The 23,164-nt window shown below is 31.2% G+C and overlaps 1 protein-coding gene across 4 annotated transcripts; it reads left to right on the top strand.

Moving 5' to 3' along the window:
• The first annotated feature begins 6,699 nt into the window (after positions 1-6,699).
• Positions 6,700-17,099, top strand: LOC115706389 (exocyst complex component SEC10b). 4 transcript variants are annotated; one of them, XM_030634027.2, is made up of 25 exons: positions 6,700-6,905; positions 7,793-7,888; positions 8,010-8,267; positions 8,355-8,429; positions 8,547-8,648; positions 8,741-8,791; positions 8,876-8,981; positions 10,033-10,152; positions 10,555-10,646; positions 11,392-11,560; positions 11,652-11,728; positions 11,830-11,928; positions 12,020-12,110; positions 12,647-12,732; positions 12,816-12,986; positions 13,797-13,850; positions 13,940-14,068; positions 14,451-14,543; positions 14,641-14,787; positions 15,007-15,104; positions 15,510-15,594; positions 16,071-16,129; positions 16,278-16,376; positions 16,465-16,548; positions 16,630-17,099. In XM_030634027.2, the coding sequence occupies exons 2-25, from the start codon at positions 7,793-7,795 to the stop codon at positions 16,706-16,708; spliced, it is 2,520 nt and encodes an 839-aa protein (XP_030489887.1). In that variant the 5' UTR covers positions 6,700-6,905; the 3' UTR covers positions 16,709-17,099. The 4 variants fall into 4 exon arrangements, with proteins under 4 accessions (XP_030489887.1, XP_060969642.1, XP_060969643.1 ...); XM_030634028.2 differs by having other exon boundaries at positions 6,706-6,905; positions 7,790-7,888; XM_061113659.1 differs by having other exon boundaries at positions 16,465-17,099.
• The last annotated feature ends 6,065 nt before the right edge of the window (positions 17,100-23,164 follow it).

Raw genomic sequence — 23,164 nt, 5'->3', positions numbered from 1 at the left:
AGTGACGTACTCGTGTATAAGAGCCATTCATTCCGTGGGTGTAAGGGCTCAATGGAGGCTTGAAGCGGGGACGTTACAATTGTAATTGTGCTTTTATAAATAAAGGTCCCTACATTAAGTTCTGCCTCTTTTGCAAGCTTTTTTTTGCAAACTTAGTGTTTGTCAAAATTCTGCTTGTATTGATAAAATCTTACATTACCTTAATGGGGAATGCGTTAGGAATGGCTAAAGGTATCTGAGGTACAACAGAGTTTATCAAAGTTAATTCTGCCTGGGCAATAGGCAAGAGTTCTCGTGTGCCAGTGTGGGAACCAAACTGGCTCTGTGATTCAAACTTATTGGTCCACTTGGAGCATCTGAATTCCTTGATTAATAATGACAATATATACTATGGGGGACCTCAGGGATCAATCTAATATGTGTTGGAAGGAGGATGAGGTGAGGATAGTCTTCATTTTCGGGGGTAGCTACGAGAATATTGAGCTGCAAGAATGGTAGTTATTTTGATCATGACACTCTTCTCTGGATTGCAACTCAAGATGGGAGGTTCAGTCTCAAATTGGCCTGTTGGGCCTTGAATGCAACTTAGTTTGGCAAAGTCAATGTTTATCTAAAAAATGTTTGGTGTTTTGATGTGCCTCAAAGATTTAAACTTTTCTTGTGGAAGCACTATTGGAATGCCCTGCCTTTTACATCCTAATTGAGCCAGATTTTTGGTAATGCAGCTAGTGTGTGTGCTATGTGTGGGGAGCAGAATGCTGATACTCATGATCATGTTTTCTTCTGATGTAGAGTTAGTAAAACTCTCTGGTTCCAAAGTTTGTGGGATGTGAGGGTGGATCACCTTATGTTTGTTTTGGGAGCAGAGATAATCAAGTGGTTGCTGAATTCACCTAAATATTTTGATGATTCTTCTCAACAATAGAGAAAGGAGTTCTAGACTTTTTGGGGGCAGTCTTGCTTCTTAAACTGTGGAGTTTTCGTAATGACTACTATCACAATAAGGGTCATCTCCCAATTGACTTTATGGTAAAAAGCATCCAGGAGATATTCATTGAGCTGTGGAATACCCATCTTACTGTTACTCCCCAACTTCAAACAATTGGAGTTGCGGTGTTGGTGGCAGTGGAGATGTGGTGATCCATGTGGATGGTGCGTTTTAACATGGTCGAGGTGCCTCAGGTGTGGTGGTTAAAGACGAGTGTGGGGAGACCATTGGTCTTTTTGTTGATCGGTTCCCGACAGAGTCTGCTTTGGAGAGTGAAGTGCGGGCACTGGTGGATGGTCTCCTTGCGACCTAGGCTTGCTACTCTCGGAAGCTGCCTTCTCGGAGACTTTCTCATCTATTTGCTAAGCTTTTTTTCTTGTTGGATAACTGTTCCTTTTCAGTTTCCTGGTGTAACTGAGAATCAATGGTGGCAGCTTATGCCTTGGCTTCTTGGAATTTTTTAAATTTGCATTGTGGTTTTCTTAGGTGTCGTTTGGTAGCACTTTTGTTTTTCAATTTTTTAATAAAAAATGAAAGTAAAATTTTTGTTTTTAAAAAAATTATTTTTGAAAAACAAAAATGCGTTTTGTAACAACTTTTGTTTTTCAATTTTAAAAACAGAAAACAAAAGTGTGTTCTGTAAAATTCATTTTTATTTTTATTATTTGATTTTATTTAAGTCGGGTCTAGGTCCGGGGTCGGATTCAGGTTCGGATCAGAAGTCAGGTTCAGTGCCAGGGCCGTGGGGAGGAGATTTGGTCCGGGTCTGGTCGTAATCCAAAAGATTGATTACGAAAAAAAACTGTTTAAAAAAATATTGAAAGTGATTTTTTTTTTTTTGTTTTAAAATTTTGATTTCTAATTATAAAATTGAAAAGTAAAAACAGTTTTATAGAACATGTTTTTGAAAAATATTTTCACTTTTTTACTTTTAAAAACAGAAAACGGATTAAAAAAGTGTTACCAAACGCCACCTTAATTTTTGAGAGATGACCCCTATTGTGCTCACGTTATTCTATACTATAATTAATGTATTTTGAGGAATTTTTAGAAAAAAAAAAATAGGGCAAGACTATGTTTAGAAGTTGATTTTTTTTTTCTCGTAAATATGTGATTTGTAAGTTGTAACATTTCAATTATAGAAATTGGTAATTACTCATATTTACACCTAAATACATTTAAACAAAGAAAATTTACATCCAGCGTTAAAAATAATCTATTTATATAAATATTGTAGTTCAAATTAATATAAAATATTCACGTTTTTCTATACCATTTACATTTTAATTGTTTTCCTTTAACAATATGTTTACTAATAAGTAATAGTAAGGTAATCATTCTCTTACATTTGTTTACTTATATTATTAAAATTAGGAAAGGGAGAACTTCATTAAATAAGGGAGAAATAAAAGGGAGAACTTCCCCCACCAATTTTGTAAGGAATGTCATTAAGGGTAATGGATTTTAATTATTTTTATTTTATTTTTTAATATTAAATATATAATGACAATTTTGTCCTTTAAAATATGTCTTACAAAATAACTACCATATAATATAGTTTAACTCAAAAAGGGGAATTTAGTCAATTTAAGCATACCGATTACGTTTCCTAATAAAGTAAACAAGATAAATCACAACTATTCCATTTCCAAAAAATTTTAGTAAACAACATATTACAAATATTGATTTCGATTAGTTTGTATTTATTCCGTTACATTTATCCATTAAGTTTACTAAACTGTAATTAGAATCAGAATAATGAATGGAAGAAATGAATAAGGTTAAAATATAAAATAATCGGAAACAATATTTTATTTTGTTGTTTACTAAACTGACCAGAAAGGAAATCATAATTATTTTATTTTGTTTACATAATCAGGAAAGGCAATCGGAATGCCTTAATTTGACTAAATTTCTATTGTTATAACATGTAATTATTTTTTATTTATATATTTTTGAAGGGTATATTTGTTTTTTTATTTTTAATTAATAAAAATATAATTAATATAAAGTAAGTTAAGAAAAGTGAAAGACATTCCTTATGAAAATAGGGAGAGAACCTGTCTCTTTATTTTCTCCTTAGTTTGTGTGGGCCCACTAGTTTCCCTCATTCCAAAATTTAGTAAGCAAATGAATGGGAATCAATCCCATACAATTGATTCCTATTCTCCTTTAATAAACATGCATATTTATTCCGATTCTGATTACTATATAGTAAACGTGTCATAAATACATGTATAACAGGTGTTGACATTAATTAATGAGTATATCTCATACTGTTACGTTTTATAATTTCTTGTTGTTTTTTTTTTATAAATTTGTTCAATTATTTGAAGTGAGAAAAATATTATTGTATTTATTTACTTTAAGTTTATTTTATAAAAATAGTTAATTTACTTTTCTCATTTTTTATCTTCTTTTTTTTTTTTTCCTTTTTTTCTTTTTTATTTATAATTTTAAAAAAAATTTCTTGCCACATCATTATTCAGTTGAGCCTAAAAATATATTGTTGTAATCTACTCTTGAACATTTGAAGATGTGAAAACATATATATATATATATATATATTTTATGCTATTTCTAGAATAAAAAAAAACATAAAATTACTCATGATACCAAATACCAATCATATACTAATTAGTTACTATTTCTTTTTTTTAATCTTAATTAATATACATTTTAGAATTTAATTAATTGGATTATATTATGAATTAATTACATTCGGACACGTCAATTGTATTTTATTAGCTAAATTGCGGCATAAATACTTAATGTTTCAGATTTTATACACTTAAATACGTAAAAATACTCAATGTTACAATTCTCTTACACCCATTACTACCACTTCCATTAATTCATAAATAAAGACACGTGGAGGGTTCAGATACATTACATTTATATTCTATTTATTTTAAAACTTAATATTCTTAATATCAGAAACTAAATGCTACTTGTTTCAAAAAAAAAAACTCAGTTCTCATGTTAAGAATATTAAATTTTAAAATCAAATAAATAAATATAATGTATATGGGCCCTCCACGTGTCCATATTTATGAGTTAACGGAAGTGGTAGTAACGGATGTAAGAAAATTGTAACATTAAGTATTTTTGCCTCTAAAAATAAAGATAAAGTATTTAAGTGTATAAAATCTGAAACATTAGATATTTTGTTATTTTAATTGATGAAAATAAAAAAAAAATTAAACTATATTACCTATTACTATTAGTGTTGTGCCAAATATATATTAGCCCTCAGTTCATTTCTTTCTTTTGAATTTTTGCCACATTTTTTTATAGGTGACTTACTAAGTTTTAATTATTTTTTTTTTATCTATCTCTATTTCTATTTTCTTACAATTTTAAAAAAATTATAATTACACCATTAATTATTTTAATTAAAAAATAATATTATTGCAACAGATTCTTCAAAACGATCATTTTAATATAAGAATAGTTACATCCCACCACGTAAACAATAAATAATTTACGGAATTATTGTTGGTAATTACTTAAGGCAATGATTCAAGATTTGTCGTGTTACCTCACGAGTTGCTTCCGAATTACAAAAGGAATTCTCCATGACATTGAAAGTATGATTGCTCGCTTTTGGTGGGGATCTTCTTCTAAAAACATAAACTTCATTGGAGTAATTAGAGGAAGCTATGTAGGCTAAAAGAGCAAGGGAGTATCAGATTTCGTGATTTAGAAGATTTTAACCAGGCGCTTTTGGCTAAACAAGAATGGAAGTTGCTTGCTATGCCCAACTGTCTTTTGGATAGCGTGATGAAAGGCGCTTTACTATCCTAATGGTACTTTTTTTAGGCTAGTTTGGGCCACTTTGGCTCGACAATTTGGCGTGGAATATTATGGGGAAGGGAGCTTTTGGTCAAAGGTTCTCGCTAGTGTGTTGGAGATGGGCGCAGTATTCGAATTAATGAAGACCCTAATTGGATTCCTAAAAGCTCTCCTTTCACCCTCCATACTAAGGTTAAGCTTCCGGAAGGAGTTACTATCCATGCTTTGTTGAATAATGAAGGGAATTGGAAGATTAATGAGGTTATGAGTTTGTTCCATCAAGATAATATCTCTTAGGTGTTAGGCATCATCCCCATGATTAATAGGTCGGATTTGGTCTCTTGGAGCTTGACTCCCAATGGTTAGTATTCAGTTACGAGTGGGTATAAATTACGTTTTAGCAATTCGGATATAACTGACTGTTCTGACAATACAACCTTAAAAGCTTGGTGGAAATTTGTTTGGGGTCTCGTCTCACTCCAAAAATGAAGAACTTTATTTTGAGGGTGTCCAGCCATTGGATTATGACAAAGGTGGAGCTCGTCAAATGGGGTATGTCCAGGGACATTCTCTGTGATTGGTGCAAGGTTCAGGAAGAGAGTATTTGTCATGCTTTATGGCAATGTCTTAAGGTGCAAAATATATGGAATCAGTTTGGCTTCTCCAAATTTATTTCTTCTATTATGCATAAGGCTCCTAACTTCCTTCTTCTTTTGGTTGAGCAACTGTCCAAAGAAGAAATGTTCCATTTATTGGGGTTTCTTGGCTGGTTTGGCAGCGGAGAAATCAATTTGTCTTCCAACACAAAGCACCGGATGATCATTACCTGATTACTTGGGCAATGGAGATCCTGGATGTTCATCTGGGTTGTGTCTTGACTGTAAAAAATTCCAAGCAATCCCAGGACTTGAAGACTTGTACGCTTCCTCCCACTGGTTTGTTCCTCATCAATACTGATGCTTCTCTTTTACGGGGCACTCTGGGTTGTGGTCTAGGTGCAGTCATAAGGAACCATGAAGGTGTCTTGGTGGTGGCTGAAACTAAGTTTCTTCCTCGTTGTCTCTCGGTGTTGCTGACTGGGGCTGTGGTGATCTAAATTGGTATCAGCTTCGCTTTGCGTTGGTCCTTTTCGAGTGTTCATCTGGCTTCTGATTGTCAAGCTGTAATTACAGCTCTGGTGGCAGGTTTGCAGACTCAATCGGATTGGGGTCTTCTGGTGCAGAAGATTAGCATTTTGAGAAACAAATTCAAGTACTTAGACTTTATATTTTACCCGAGAAAGTGTAATAAAGTTGCTAATTGTTTAGCTAAGTGGACTCATTTGTCTCAAAGGTCTGTTGTTTGGACAAACAATTTGCCAGATTGTGCTGCTGCTAATTTGATAGCAAATGTGCCTTAGTGTTGCTTGTTTGTATTGAAAGTTTTGTTTCAAAAAAAAAAAAAAAATACATCTGTTTAATTTTCGTTGATTTGTTTTTGTACAATTTGTAATAAATTGTACGCATTATTATTATTATTAAGGTAAATACTATTTTGGACTATGTGTTTTGCAAAAGTTACCAATTGAATTATCTGTTTTGTTCAATAACAAAATAGACCTTGTATTTTTTAAAATTGTACAAATAGGATTCTGAACCGATTTATTGTCAAAATAAAATTTAATAATAATCTGATTTAGAGATGTTATTATAAAACTGTTTATATTTCTTGTATTTATTTGTGTTAGAAATTGTGTTAAACTTAGTTATATTAATAAATAAAATTACTAAAATTTAAATTTAAAGTACTATTTTTACTATTTTAGAAAATATAAATTTTATTATGTCATTTAATAAAATAAGAAAATAAAAAGTCTAATTGGTAATTTATTAATTTTTTTCAAAGAAAAGGTGATAGTATATTTGAAGGACCGGCTTATCAATTTAACACAAATTAGAGGGCTAACTATGCTAAAAGATCTTTCATTGTATTCGTCGTTGAAGATCTCTCCTTCTCCATCACTTCGATCTGACCCAACCAAACCGAAGACGAAGAAGATTGAAGAGCCGAACTCTGCTACTCTCTATTCTTTCTACCTTCTCCTCCTCCTCCGCGCCTTTGCTCTATTTATTCGAAGAAAGAGGTCTGGTTTCCATTTATACCCTTTTCCATTTTTGTTCCCCAAGATCGGTTTCCGAAGAACTTTTATTCCAAAAGTTCATTCTGTGTTTTGCTTAATATAATTCTTGAATTTCGATTAAGCTTTGAAAAGATTTGGATGGAGTAGAGTTTTTAATTTATCGAATTTCAGGTGGTTTGATTTGGAATAGTTACTTTTTGTGGGAATTAGAGTATGGTTTTAGTGGATGATAGAATCATGATATATATATTTAAATTGTGGAAACAGACGAAAGTAATAGGACAATGAGAGTGGAGTTATTAACTCAACTCAGCGGGGTATTACCGTACTAATTTTGTTTCTATATTTTGTTAAACTGCATTATGTTATTTGAGTGTATTCTGGTTTGATTTGTAGAATAAAGAACGCATTTTTAAAAGAAATTATGAACTTTTCACTCTCAAATTAATAGCACTTTATGTTTTTATTTTTTGAACTCAATGAATTTTGGTTTTAGGTTTCACTATCCTCAGTTTATTAATAAAATTATCTAAGGTTTAGGTACAGCATTGGCTTTAAATTGTTTATTCAGAGGACCCATATCAACGTTTACACATGATTTGTTAATCTTAGTTGAGGTTTGAACATAGGAATGGAAATCCCTAGCGGTTTAGTAAACATGCACAGATTGATGTTTTGCTGTAGATGCACAGGTTGATATTTTATTGTAGATGCAACTTCATTTATGCTTTTAGCTCATATTAGTTAATCTTGGGTTGACTTCATGCCTAGGTTTATAGTTCTGATTTCAGTTTTCCAAGCAATAGTTTTTGTTAATCTTTTTGCAGTAATTGTTTTTGTTTTATCTTAAAAAAATTGTTGAATTCGTTTATTGTTTGTGGTTGAAGTAGATGAAAGAGAGCAATGATGGATTTAAGAATGATAAGCTCTCAAAATCTTCATCTGTCAACTCTCTGCCTCTCATATTGGACATAGAAGATTTCAAGGTAAAACGGACTGAAAGTTACGTTTTTTTAGCTTTGATATTTGCTACGTTTGGGTGTTTTGATTTTTTTAAAAGACTAGTCTCCAATAATTTTAAGATAATTTATTTTTAATCGATTGCAGGGGGACTTTTCTTTTGATGCATTGTTTGGAAACTTGGTGAATGATCTCCTTCCCTCTTTCCAAGAAGAAGATACAGATCCATCTGAAGGACATAGCAACATCAACGGGAGTGATGCATTGGCAAATGGTCATTTACGAGGGCCACCGGATGCAGCCAAATCAGCACAAGGAGTGTCTGGCCCACTATTTCCTGAAGTGGATAAGCTCTTATCTTTGTTCAAAGATTCTTGTAAGGAATTGGTTGATCTTCGGAAACAGGTATGACTTTGAGACTGCAAAAGTGGTGGAATAAAAAAGTTGTAGTGGTATCTTGCTGAGCTTGATATATAATTTTTTGCCCCAAAGATTGATGGACGACTTAATAGTCTTAAGAAGGAGGTTTCTTCACAAGATTCTAAGCACCGGAAAACACTCACTGAGGTTAGTTATGGGCTCAAAAAAACATTTCCAATAACTAATAATAGTTTGAAAGGGAATTCGGTGGATTTGAATAATTAATCAAAATTCAGTAAGCTAATCTTATGCATTATTTATCAGCTAGAAAAAGGTGTAGATGGCTTGTTTGATAGCTTTGCAAGATTAGATTCACGTATTTCAAGTGTTGGACAGACGGCTGCTAAAATTGGAGATCATTTGCAGGTGAGATATGTCCCGATTTTTCTTAGCAGTGTTCGTTTCTGTTAAAGTTGTTGCTATTCATGTTTTCTTTTTGGGTGTGTATCTGGTGTCAGAGTGCAGATTCTCAGAGGGAAACTGCTAGTCAGACAATAGAACTAATAAAGGTATTTTCTGTTGTAAAATGATCATGGTGCATGCTACTTTTCATTTAGAATGATTTAACATTTTCTTGTAATTCAATGCTTCAGTACTTGATGGAGTTCAATGGCAGCCCGGGTGACCTGATGGAACTTTCTCCGCTATTTTCTGATGATAGCCGTGTTGCTGAGGCTGCATCAATTGCTCAAAAATTAAGTAAGGCAATCTCCCCCAAATCCTCCTTCCCAAATTTAAAAAAAAAAGAAGAAGAAGAAAAAGAAAAGTTGCACTAATAGCTGAAGCTGCAAAATATACCTTATTGGAATTCACATCTTTGAAACAGCTATTTAACTAATTTACTTCATAAATTACAATCTTAGTTTTGGAAAACATGGTTGAGAATTCTCATTTTGGAGTATCCATTTTGCTCTCGGCCAACTCATTCTCTTTTACTCAAATCACCATCTCGATTTGGGTGGATGATTCATAAAAGAACAATATAAAATAAACCAAACTCAATAAAACTTATAGGAAGGCTATAGCAAACATATCCATATTCACAAAAGAACTGAGAAAGTTAGGATGAAAATCCCACTGTCTCCTAAATCTCTACAATACCTCATAATTATTCAAAAAAATTAGCACAATTATTAGTGCCCATATAGAAGAGTGATAGAAGTTATTATGTATCTAGCGATGTACTAATACTTGTTACTTGATTTAAACATCTGTTCTCTCGCACAGTAAATGTATATCTATAGTGTTTCTTGGTACTGATGTTTTTTATGCAAATACGATAGAGGAAGTGAAGATCATTTATCTCTTTCCTAATTGGTATTTTTAAATTTTGATGGTGTTTAATGGATGAAGCCACATTGTAAATTTTTATGGGAAATGTAAATATTGGTAGAAGAATTGAAGTGCAAACATTTGAGGGATTAGAATTTGATGGATTGAGTGGACTAGAACTTGGAGTGCAACCACTGAGGAACATAGGGTCTGGTTGGCTGGGCTTTTAGAAGCCACTTTTCAGCCTTTGAAGTTCTAGAAGTACTTTTGAAGTTGGTTGGGTTTCCAATGAATTTTTTTAGGTCTAAAAAGTCAAAAGTGAAAGCCCATCCAACCAACTCATTTGGGGATTTTGATGTTTTCATTTTAGTGCATTGTTTTTCTCTTCTGCTATTCCCTCTTTCTACTCATTCTATCAACTATTTTCCATATATATGAGATATGAACAACTTTTAATCCACGGTTTTTGCTGGTATAGGGTCATTTGCAGAGGAAGACATTGGAAGGCAAAGCATAACTGTACCATCAGTTGCAGGCAATGCAACAGCTAGCAGAGGACTGGAAGTTGCAGTCGCTAATCTTCAGGATTATTGCAATGGTAACCTAGTATGCATTAATGCTACATACATACATATATTATATTTTGTTTTTGCTATGCAGCTGCATCAATTTTTTTTTCATTTTTTTTTTTGAACAACTGCATCAATTTTTAAAAATAAAAAGTTTATGTAAGAGATGTTGCTGGTAGGTTATAATAAAATTGATTGAATTAAGAGGAGGATATATAACACATACACTTACGAATTTAGTATTTGCTAATGGGGATAATGCACATAATTTAGATCATTTTTCGTGCTAGCAAGAAGAAAACATTTATTTTCCTGTTTCTAGAGTAATTTGGAACCCTAGCAATGAATATTTGTGGAGAAGAATTTTCAGTAACTACATCATATGTTTTGAGCTGGTTTTATCTTATTATATAAATATATATATTTTGTAGAACTGGAAAACAGATTGCTGTCTCGATTTGATGCTGCATCGCAAAGAAGGGAATTATCTACTATGGCTGAATGTGCTAAAATTTTATCTCAGGTAACTGTTGTTCTTGGTCCCTATAAATGATGCTTTCAGAATTTTTGAAGAAAGAGAAGAACCAGATGAAAGAATTTGTGATAAGATTAAATTTAAGCACTATCTATCCTGAATTTTGTAATGTTTTTACTTTCCATTTTGGTTTTATTGCAACTAACTACGACTATGATGTTGCTGGTTTCAGCATTCATATATATGTTTTTTCTCGTTGAGATTAACATGATCCTATTCTTTGTATTTTTTTTTAAAACAATTATTTCTTTGTATAGTATTCTACTGATTATATACAAAGCTTCATTTCTTGAATGATACTTTCAGAGTAACTCTAAACTTCGCGTAAATGATTATTGCATTGTTTTTCTCTTCTACTTGATTGGTATCTGTGGTGTTTTCGCTTAACTGACTTACTGAGGTTCATGCTTTTTTTTCCTTTTTGTTTATTCAACCTCCCAAAGTTCCTTTCATATTTTTTTAAAAAAATCCATGTTCTCTGAAATCCTCCCTTCAGGTCATCTTTATGTTCCTGGGCTAGCTTCATATCTTCTGGGGGGTAGGAGGGGAATGGAAAGAGGAACTATGGATTAATTTTTTACTTGTCTTATATTTAGTTTATTTCTGTGATAGTGACTTAGTGCATCAACATTTAACTTAGAATCTGGTGAACCTCTTGGTCAAAGTATATTGTTTAGCATATCAGGAGTCTCTTTCCATTGCTGTTGTCACATCTTTTTAATTTTTTATACAGTTTAACAGGGGTACTAGTGCCATGCAACATTATGTGGCAACTCGTCCAATGTTTATCAACGTGGAAGTCATGAATGCAGATACAAGATTGGTTCTTGGTGACCATACTTCACAGGCCACTCCTAGCAATGTTGCTCGTGGGCTTGCTTCTTTGTACAAAGAAATCACAGGTCTTGAGACTTTCATTAATCTCTTTCAAGAGGTTGGAATCTTTGTAATAAACACGTACACATCTTAATGCTACATTTATTTGTCTTGCAGATACTGTACGTAAAGAGGCTGCAACAATTATGGCTGTTTTCCCTTCTCCTAATGATGTCATGGCTATTTTAGTTCAGGTAAATCTAGTAAATTTGCTCTTATTAGAATGGCTTTTTGAACTACTGCAATATTGGTCAACAACTTCATGATTATAAGTAGATTTTAATGTTTCATGCAGCGAGTTTTAGAGCAGAGGGTTACAGCCCTTCTGGACAAACTATTAGTGAAACCCTCTCTTGTAAATCTACCTCCTATGGAAGAAGGTGGACTTCTTTTGGTGAGTACAACTATTGAGATGTTATGAATTTCTTTCATTTCCCCTCAGTATACTTCTTAATTCAATTGGTGTTTTACTTGATATTCTTCAGTATCTTAGAATGCTGGCAGTGGCTTACGAAAAGACTCAAGAACTTGCTAGAGATCTACGTGCCGTGGGATGTGGTGACTTGGATGTTGAAGGTATTCTCTTTGTGGATGTATTCTTGGAAACTTTTATGAAACAAAAGGCGCTTTGTTAGAAATTGCATTTGCATGTTTTGCTAATAGCAAATGAATGGTTATCATACTGATTTTGCTTGTGGGTGCTCTTGGCATTATAGAGGTCATGTCTCATAGAACAGATTAGTGAATAGTCTGAGAAGCACCTTGCTTTCTTGATGTGTATTGGGGTACTAGATGAGTATTCTAAGGAACTTCTGCAGTTACTTGGTTAGCTATGTTGCAGTGAATCGTACTCTAGGTGGATGAACTTGTAAGTAAAAGAATGAATAGATGATGCCATTATATACCACACCTGTTCTGAGCCTGCTTTTTAGCTCCTCCCTGAAATATAATTACCTGCTTACTTGATGGGAGTGGTTATTTTATTTTAGTTAATTTTTTGTCAACATCTTTTGCTCTCAGGTGTAATTTATCATGTATGCTATTGATTGGATTTTTCTTTCAGTGATTGAATAACCTTCTGGGAGCTTATTAAAACTCGTTTTTTGGTGCAGGCCTCACAGAATCTCTGTTTTCTGCTCACAAGGATGAATATCCTGAACACGAGCAGGCCTCACTTAGACAACTTTATCAAGCGAAGGTTTGTTTAATTGCCTCATGAAAGTTTCAACTCTGATGTAGCTTTATCTGAGATAAAAGCATTATGTTAATTCCATTGTTCAGATGGCAGAATTGCGTGCTGAAAGCCAGCTATCTGACTCAACTGGAACAATTGGGCGCTCAAGAGGAGCTGCAGCAGTGTCTTCTCACCAGCAAATATCTGTCACTGTTGTGACAGAATTTGTGCGGTGGAATGAAGAAGCAATTTCCCGATGCAGTTTGTTTTCAACTCAGGTAATATTTATCTGTTTTGCCATCTAGATTTCACACTTAATTTATAATTCTCACTGGTACTTTACTAACTTGAATAAACAACAGAAGTTGCAGTTTCTCAAAAGTTTCTTTTTGATGTCCTCAATTGTTATTGAGACATAATAGAACTAAACTTCAGTCAAATTTACATCAATGAAGTTGGGTAGAAGGGTGTTACAATGTTCGTGGATTTGAAAGGTGGTTTCTGGCTACTAGATGGTCAGAGATCAAAGATGATTGTGTATAAAACTTGTAGTTGCATGGTGGTTTTTGTGCAGAGTGTCAGTGTAATGGAATTGTGAAGTGATTAGATTTGTTAGGGTTCAAATATTTAAAAAAAGGAGACTTGTTGAATCATAATCCTTAAAAGTAGTGCTTTTGATTATAGAGGAAAACTATAGGTGGGTTGCCTGTGTTTGTTGAGTGTGATTGTTATGATAAAATGAATCATGTATTGTCATGACATGGAGTTGAATTTAGCGTGCAGAAACTTAAACACAAGCCGAATAGGATAAAAAATAAAATAATGAGAAGTATACTTTCTAGTCTATATCCAAGGTTCCTACTAGCATGGCCACTAGTGAGAAGCTAAGCTGGAATTAGTATGAGCTCATGAATTCTGTTTCTAAAATGTAAAATCTTGAATATGCCATGGAGAGATGAATTTCTAGTGAGACTTCTGCCACCCATTCTTGGTGGTTAAAAATTGGCTCTAAATTTTTCTGGATTTGTTTTGAATTCAAGATATTTGTTCAACTTAACTTGAATGATCTTGTGTGTGTTCTTGTACAGCCTGCTACCCTTGCAACCAATGTTAAAGCAGTGTTCACTTGTCTACTGGACCAAGTAAGTTGGTGTTGAATTAATAGGTTCACTAATTATGTGTGGTATGCCATATTTATTCAACTCTATCATTACCCTGTTCTGTTTTCCAGGTCAGTCAATATATAACAGAGGGGCTTGAAAGGGCTAGAGATGGTCTTACAGAAGCTGCGGCCTTGAGGGAAAGATTTTTACTGGGCACTAGTGTTAGTAGAAGGGTGGCTGCTGCTGCTGCATCTGCTGTAATGCTCCGACTAACAGTCTCTTTGACATTGAAATTGAATTTATTTATTTTCTGTTGAAAAGTGTTCTTTGAAGGAAAACAAGTGAGCGATTCAGAGAACAAATTTTTGAGAACAAAGTTTGGGAAATAGAAGATTTTGAGCACAACAAAAAATTGTCTTTCTGTTTCTTTTTTTTTTTTGCCCAAATATATATATATATATATATATTCAATTATTTTTAGAAAACATTAGCTAAGCACCTTTTCTTTATTCTTAAAAACAACAAAAACTGGATTTTTTAAATTCTGTAAAGCATATATCCTTATGTTTTACTTAGAAGCAATTCATAGACTTCTTAAAAATTGGCTGACGTAAAGATTATTTTATTGTTGGTGTGTAGGCAGAAGCTGCTGCTGCTGCTGGGGAAAGCAGCTTTAGATCTTTTATGGTTTCTGTGCAACGTTGTGGCAGTAGTGTGGCTATAGTTCAGCAAGTACGTTGAGCTGTACCCAAATCGTGTTGAATTCAGCTCATAAAATGGGTGGCTTCATATTGTTTAGAGATTAATTTGTTCTGAACTTTGTCTACAGTTCTTTGCCAATTCTATATCTCGGCTTCTCCTACCTGTGGACGGTGCGCATGCTGCTTCTTGTGAAGAAATGGCAACAGCTATGTCTAGTGCAGAAGGAGCGGCCTATAAAGGCCTTCAACAATGCATTGAAACTGTCATGGCTGAGGTTAGTATCACCCTGAGGACCTGCTATTGGCATTTAGTCAGGAATCACAAGCTCTATGTCCCTTTACCATCATAACATATAAAATGATTGTCAACTGCTGCTTTATGACGGGTTTCTGTTATTTCTAGTTGACAGATTTCCAGAATTTAGATTCTATTGTGCTAATTTGTCTCTTTTCTTGAACCATGTATCTTTCCCTTGTGAAACCCCTCTGTGCAGGTGGAGCGGTTACTTTCAGCCGAACAAAAGACAACGGATTATCGTTCACCTGATGATGGAATAGCTCCTGATCATAGGCCAACAAATGCTTGCACAAGGTACAATCAAGGAGTTATCCATGTATTTTATGGAAACATGAACCAAAACCAGAAATTGATTTGCTTCATGATTTCCCAATTCTCATTTACATTTATATTCTTCTTTTGTGAATAATGAGTTAGTGCCAAAAAAATTACCGTAGGAACTTTTGAGTGTTGTTGCTGTTAGTGCTAACCTAAGTCTACATCCTTCCCCCTTCAGCTTGTATTTCTGTTTCTTATTAAAAAATAAGAAGAAAATAGAGATAGAGACAGAGAAGTGCTTTGGAGTCTTCATTGAATTGTTTGACTTTATATATGGTTGCGTATCTTTATATATGATTCAAAAATGTTACAAGCTGCAAAATAAATTGTTAATATTGGAGTATGATCAACAAATAATGTGTTCTCTCTTAATTTTGCTAGAGTGGTAGCTTATCTTTCCCGTGTACTAGAATCTGCATTCACAGCTCTTGAAGGCCTTAACAAACAAGCATTTCTCACTGAACTGGTACGGGTTTTATTTACTATTTCTCTTGACTCATCTATTGACTTTGTTGGTTGTGATTAGTTATGCTGGTTCTTGTGCATATGATAGATAATTTCTTTGGTGTTCATGGTTGTATTCAAAAAGAAGCATTCATATTTTTGGGATGTGATAATGTCTGATCTGTTTAATGCCTTTAACAATGCCTCTAGAACACTGGCAAAAAATTTCACTTTAACCCTCCATTGCTTCGTTGATCAGTTCTTAACCTGATACACTGCAATTTCTCTGAGCACTTCATACTTGATGATGTTGTTCCGAACAAACTTCATTTTTAAGTGCTTATGTGATGCCATTCATTTTCTCATTATTATTTTGTTTGCCTTTGGGCCCGGGATTACTGGATTAGGGTGTGTAGGAATTGGGTACTTTAATGATTTCTGCTGAATTAGAGTACGTTTCCCATTTGAATTGGATTTTTTCTTGCAATTGCTGATCAGGGAAACCGCTTGCATAAAGGGCTGCTTAATCATTGGCAGAAGTTCACTTTTAATCCCAGGTAACAGACATGTCAAACATTCTGATAATTTAGTTGAAAGAGAGTTTTCCCCCCAAACTTTTTTATGTCCACATATGGAGTCATTTAAGTGTTTTGCTATTTTCTTTTTGCTGATTCATGCTCTTGTCTTTGTTTCTCAATTCTAAAGCGGAGGTCTGCGGCTGAAGCGTGACATAACAGAGTATGGAGAATTTGTGCGTAGTTTCAATGCTCCTTCCGTTGATGAGAAGTTTGAGTTGCTGGGCATGTAAGTACTTCTATTCCCTCCACTTGTTCCATTTTATATCCACCTTTTTAGCTTTCCTCAAATTTCCTGATGAATTTTCTATGTCCAGCATGGCCAATGTCTTTATTGTTGCTCCTGAGAGTCTCTCCACTCTATTTGAGGGTACTCCAAGTATTCGGAAAGACGCACAAAGGTATTACTGGTGGTATTATGAGGATTGTGTTTTTCCCTCCTCCTTACATTGTGACAAACTTTTAATTTGGCTTCCACTCAGGTTTATTCAACTGAGAGAGGACTACAAAAGTGCAAAACTGGCTGCTAGGCTAAGTTCCTTGTGGCCAAGTTCCAGTTGATGAAGTAGTGTGCTGATTTAGATCAAGCAGCTCATTTGATGAGGAAGCTGGCAGTTAAAGACCAAGTTTTGATAATTCCTTGAGAATTAATTTAAGAGTTCATTTTCTTGCCGGCGGCGATAGATTACTTCCTTGCCCCACTTCATATTTCTTCTTTTTTCCTATATTGATTTCTCCTATTTGTTGAGTGTATATTTGTGGAGGTACAAGTAGGAAGATGTGATAGATTTATAGCCTTGAACGTCGAAAGCTTTATTTATGTCCCTAGTTCCTGCCAAATATTATTTGCCTGAAAATTCATAGACATGGTATTCTGGTGTGTCCTTGAACTCCTTGTAAATGATTCTTTGGAGAGTTAATGATAACAATTAAAGTAGTGTTGCTTAGTGAATTATTCCTTAGATACAACAATCTATTCGTATTGAAATTGCAGGGAACTCACTGGTTTAAATAATTTGAAGTTACTAAAATGGCTGCATTTTCAATATGCAAAATGCAAATTTGAAACCTAAAAAAAAAACGGAGCTTAAATCATTTTATTTCATTTTTGTGGTGTTGCAGAATTTCTCAAGTGACAAAATGAAAATTTTAAATTAAGGAAGGCTTTTGCAAATTTCTTTTGAAAATACCACCATGATTGTATAAATGAAAAGACTGGCCAAAGCATTTGACCTAATTCTGAGTTAGTCAATCAATTTCAGTCTCACAACTTATTACTAATTTGAGCAATTTCCTGTGAACAAAGGTTTTTTCCTACTTTTCAAGGGACTGTCAAAGGTTTACTAATTAGTTCCAATAATGAAGGCACAAAGGGAGGTCCAAAATGCAAGTTTTCTATACTCTATGTGTAGCTCATAAATCATAAATTAGAAGAAAAATGGGAGAGATAATAAAAAAAGTAAAGCTAGTGACTGGGACACATGACCATGCCCCTTGTGGTTTGTGGTGGGGTGCCGTTTAGAGTGTCATTTCCTACCTTAAAAAGCTCTCTCTCTCTCTCTCTCTCTCTCTCTCTCTGTAGGGTTGGACAGAAAGATGATTGATGAAGAAGAAATATTTAGTGGATCTGGCTGTTAATGGATGGCCATAGCAAAGTTACCCATCACTTGCAATTACATGGCATTGTGCCAAACCCATTATAAATGCCCTTTCCTCTCTCGTAGGATGGGCCTATCTACACACACCTCTCTCTCTCTTTCTCTCTCCCTCTCCAACAAAATAAACACACCCAAAAGAATCACAAGTGCTAAGATTTTTAAAACCCCACAATGGCTACTATTATTACGTCTTTTGGGGTTAATTCATGATTGTAATATATCCCCGTATCTTTTCAAGTCGCTATTGACCCATACGGCCAAAGATTTCTCTCTCTTTTTTTCTTCTCTTGGCCATCTCAATCTAAATTCCTAACTAGATTGACTCGAGGGCATTAGTAGCCAGTGCATATGTATCTATAAATGTATGTTGTATGGTTGACCAAATCAAATGGAGGTTGAACTAGAACGATTGTTATTCCCCTCAACTATTCAATCAAACTAAGAGCATTACATGTCAAAACCCAATTCAAGAAAGGACTTCAATTTTTTTTTTTGGTTTCTTCTCATAGAAAGTGCTCCACAACTCTATATCAATATCAATTTGTTACAAAGTGCAAAGAAAGTGAGAGAAACAAAATAAAAGTGTGACGCAAACTTTATGTCATGGTGGTCCAATTTCAATCACTCTTCTTCTTCTTCTTATTCAGAATTTATTATCATCAATGTTATTAACTCCCTCTTCATTTTTTTTTTCAGCTTGAAAAGAATGTTTCAATGCCAAGATTGGCCTTATTTATTTAATATCCCATCTCACAAAAAGAAGAAAGAAAGGGAAGTACAAATAATATTCTAAATATATATAAATATATTTTATACTATCCCCATCCTATGTAGTCTTTATGGGTACTATAATGTTCCTTTCTTATATTTTGATAAGAAAGATGATATAATATGAAAGGTTATCCCCATTATCAAAGGCCAAAAAATAAAAGAGATGAAGAATATGACTGAGAATTAGAATTTTGTTTAGGGAAAACAAAATTGTAGAAGACATTTCAAGTCCAAAACTAGTTTATGCCTCTTATTTTATTCCTGTCTAAGTTCATTGCTCCTATTGCTTTACTTTATATTTATATATCTAGGGCTGGGCAACCTATTTATTTACCTGCATATATAAATTATTTCATTATAATCCTTTTAGTTAATTGATTAATCATATGTTCATTATCAGGCCTTATATCATTAGTTTTAAAGTTACTAAATCAAATTTAAAATGTGAAAAGGTCACATCTGGAATTCCACACTATACTTGAAAAGAAACGCTAAAAATCTAATAATTAAATTTTAAGATTTGTATATTATAATATAAATAGAGTAATGTTAAAAAGTTAAAAGTGTAATTTAATATTGGGTTTTATTTATTTTAATTTAATAATTATTAAATTATTAAATTTATATTACACAATTAATTTTTAATAACAATTCTTTTAAATATTTACATAGCTAAATGAAAATGAAATAGGATAAGTGAACAAATAAATTATACATAAATTTTTTAGGTAATATTTGTTTTGATGTAATATCCGTAATGAGAGTGGGATTATAGTAGTATTACCACACCGATTCTTATTAGAATTTTACAGTTATACGTGCTTAGGTAAAAATAGTAATATGATAGGTAACTTTTTAGGAAATCCTCATATTGCACCTTTAAAATTTGTGAAAATTACATGAAATATGGGATTTCATAACAAAGTTAGAAAAATATGGCATTTTTAAGTTTGCCACTCTTCTATGGCATTTTTTTACATTTAAGATTTTTTATGGTATTTGATATGCCATATTTTTATAAACTTATTATCCAATCTCATATTTTATGTTTTTGTTTTTAGCTTAATTAGTTTTATTTATTTTTTAATTTATTTTACACTTACATTTTAGGGTTTCTTTTTATTTGAAAAATTTACACCAAATATTACATTTTTTTTTTCAAACATTACATTTTTAATTTGACAAGAACATTTTATTTTTATACTTTTATTAATTTTTTTTTCTTTTTTACTTATTGAAACTTCAAAAAGTTTTTTTTTGTCTTTTTCATATATTTTTTAGTCAATTTTGGCTCTCTTTTTTCTTTTCAACTTTTAAGTCAGTTGCTACTTTTTTTTTCTTTCTTTCGCTTATCTCTCTCTATTGTTTTTTTTTAATTTCTTTTTGTGTCTCTCTTTTTTTTTTTTTAATTTTTTTTCTCAACCTAATTTTTTTCTCTTAATATATATAATAAGTGTACATTTTTTTATTTCATTTTTTTTTTACAAAAATTAAACTTGTTTTTTATTTAAACTACTATTTGTCTTTTTTTTTTTGTTAAAAACTAATTATTCTATTAAAAACAGCAGAAAAAAAAAACCAGTTTCATCAACATCATCCTGAAAAAAAAAACAATATAAAAAATCATAATCTAAAAAGAATCCAAACTTTAAAAACTAGTTTCATCAACATTGAAAGAAACTAATAATTTCATTTAAAGAATACAAAAAATAGTTTCATCAACAAGATAATGAAAAAAATTACAATCTAAAGACGATACTAACTTTAAAAACCAGTTTCATCAATATTAAAAGAAACGAATTATTTCATTAAAAGAGGCAAAAAAAAAAAAAAATAGTTTCATCAATAACATAATAAAAAATACACAATGCCTAATAACTAAACTTTTACAAATTAACGATACTAAATTTAAAAACCAGTTTCGAACATATAAATTTTATATCAATACCTAATAATCAAACTTCTAACTTCATTCTTTATTTTGGCATTTAATTTTTTATTTGCTTGCTCAAAAATTAGAGTTAATTTAAACATACAATATGCAGCAAATATAACAAAGAGAATCATAAATTAAAATGAAAGAGAAAAAAAAAAGAAACAAAGAAAATTAAAGAGACAAAAGTGCAATAAAAACCATAAAAGAATAACAAAAAAAAACAGTGGAATGTGAGAAACCAGTTAGTAAAACAACCAAAATAAAAACAAACAAATAAAAACCAGTTTCTTGAAATAAATTAATAAAAAATTGAATAAAATTCAATTATGAACAACAATAAAAAAAAATTAGTTATAAAAACTAGTTACTTAAAAAAACCAGTTATGAAAATAATAAAATAATATGTGTGTCAGAAACTGATTAATTAAAATAAAATAAAAATTGTTGTTCAAATATCATACAATAAGAAAACTGGTTTTATACAAACTAAAAAATATATAATAATATCATAAAAATTGAGCAACCCTATTAAAGAACAGTTAAAATCTGTGAAACCAGTTTCGACATGTGAAATCAGTTTTGACGTTATAAAAAATCATAACAAAATACAAATGTTAATAATAAAGTTAATTGAAACCAGTTTCATCAGACAATCAAATAAAACCATACACACACAAATATACAAAAAAAAAATAAAAATACTAATTACAAATATAATCAAAACAACACATAATGCCTACCAATAATTTAATAACAAAATATAAATGTAAGTTTCCAACCTAGAAAAAAAATAATAAAAAAGTAACTTGAAAAAAATTCTAATAACATAATGAAACTATTTTTTTTTATTCTTTTAATGAAATTAATAGTTTCTTTCAATGTTGATGAAACTGATTTTTAAAGTTTATATTATCTTTAGATTATAATTTTTTATATTGTTTTTTCTTCAGGATGATGTTGATGAAACTGGTTTTTTTTTTTTTCTGCTTTTAATTAAATAATTAGTTTTTAACAAAAAAAAAACAAATAAAAAAAATAGTAGTTTAAATAAAAAAAACAAGTTTAATTTCTGTAAAAAAAAATAATATCTATAGTTGAGATCATTTTTTATTTATTTTAGTATTTTATTTTTTTAAAAAAGAAATAATAAATAAAATGAAACACAAATTTAAAGTTTTTTATGGCATTCCTCAAGACTTTTTCCCATATTTGTAAGTTTTTTTAAAAAATGCCATATTTAGTGTAATTAAGTTTTTATGCCATATATATCAAAACTTATCTTTATTTTCCCATATTTTTGTAAATAGCTCTTAAAATTTTATGCACAAAAAATGTACCTAATGAAAATATAATAGTAATATAAGTGGTAATATAAAGGAATAAGAAATATAATGAGAATAATATTACGACATTTGATTTAACTCTCTTGTGAACATTGTAATCAAATAAAGTATTTGATATATTGATAAAAAGATTTTTAATATTTAAAATTTAAATAAAAATAAAAAAGAAAGGTAAAAGAGGTATTTTCTAACCATGCAATCATCTTTTCATTGGTTTTATAAGAACATCTCGAAAGTGTTGGAAAAAAGCCTTTATATAGTAAAAAAAAGATAAAAAACTTAATTTTTCACAGTTTAAAATAGGCTGGCCGCGACAAGCTCACACTTTAGCTAAAGTCGCTCTTATAACGTCTTCTAGCACTGTTTGGTGGCTGAGTTATCCAAATTGTATTTAAAACTTATTATAGCATCTCCAATGGAGATGTAAATAAGTGATGCAACTACAAAATATAGCTCACTTTGTTAAAAGTCTACTCTAATGGTGTGCTAAATTATGATGCAAAAATCTCAAATAATCAAAAGTGAATATAGCATGATACAAAATTCGTATTACAATAAATGTTATGCTTTTATATTTACCATTATACAATTTTTAATATTTTATTATTAAATTTTAACTAACATACTCTTTTGAATTAAATAATTTACATTATTATTATTTTATTATTAAATTTTACATTTAGCTTTGTATTATTATTATTTTATATTTTTTAATAAATTATTGAGTAAGCATTAAATAACATATTAAATTTTGCATTACGATTTAGAATATGCATTGGAGCACAATAGTAAAAATTGATGTAAAAATATTACAAACTATTTTTTGTACAAAATATAGCTCAATTTTTGCATCTCCCTTTAGAGATGGTCTAACGCGAGATGTAAAAGTTGAGCTATATTTGACACAACAAGTAGTTTTTTAATATTTTTATATTAACTTTTACTATTATGCTCCATTACATAATTATAAATCTTGGTGTAAAATTTAATATGTCATTTTATGCTCACTTAATAATTTATTAAAAAATATAAAATAATAATAATATTAATGCAAAGGTAAATATAAAATTTAATGCAAGTCATTTAATCTAAAAGATTATATTAACAAAAATTTAATAATAAAATATTAAAAATAACATAATAAATATAAAAATATAATATTTATTATAATACAATTTATATCATGTTATACTGTCTGTAATCTAAATTTACATTAATTTTTTTTATGTAACATATTTACATCATAATTTACTATATTAGTAAGTTTTAAAAAAATAAATTATATTTTATGTTTGCAAATATCTTTAAT

Source organism: Cannabis sativa, chromosome 1, assembly GCF_029168945.1.
Source record: "Cannabis sativa cultivar Pink pepper isolate KNU-18-1 chromosome 1, ASM2916894v1, whole genome shotgun sequence".
In the NCBI taxonomy this organism is placed as follows: domain Eukaryota; kingdom Viridiplantae; phylum Streptophyta; class Magnoliopsida; order Rosales; family Cannabaceae; genus Cannabis; species Cannabis sativa.
Note: the sequence above shows the minus strand (reverse complement) of the source record. Positions and strands in the feature narration are given on the sequence as shown.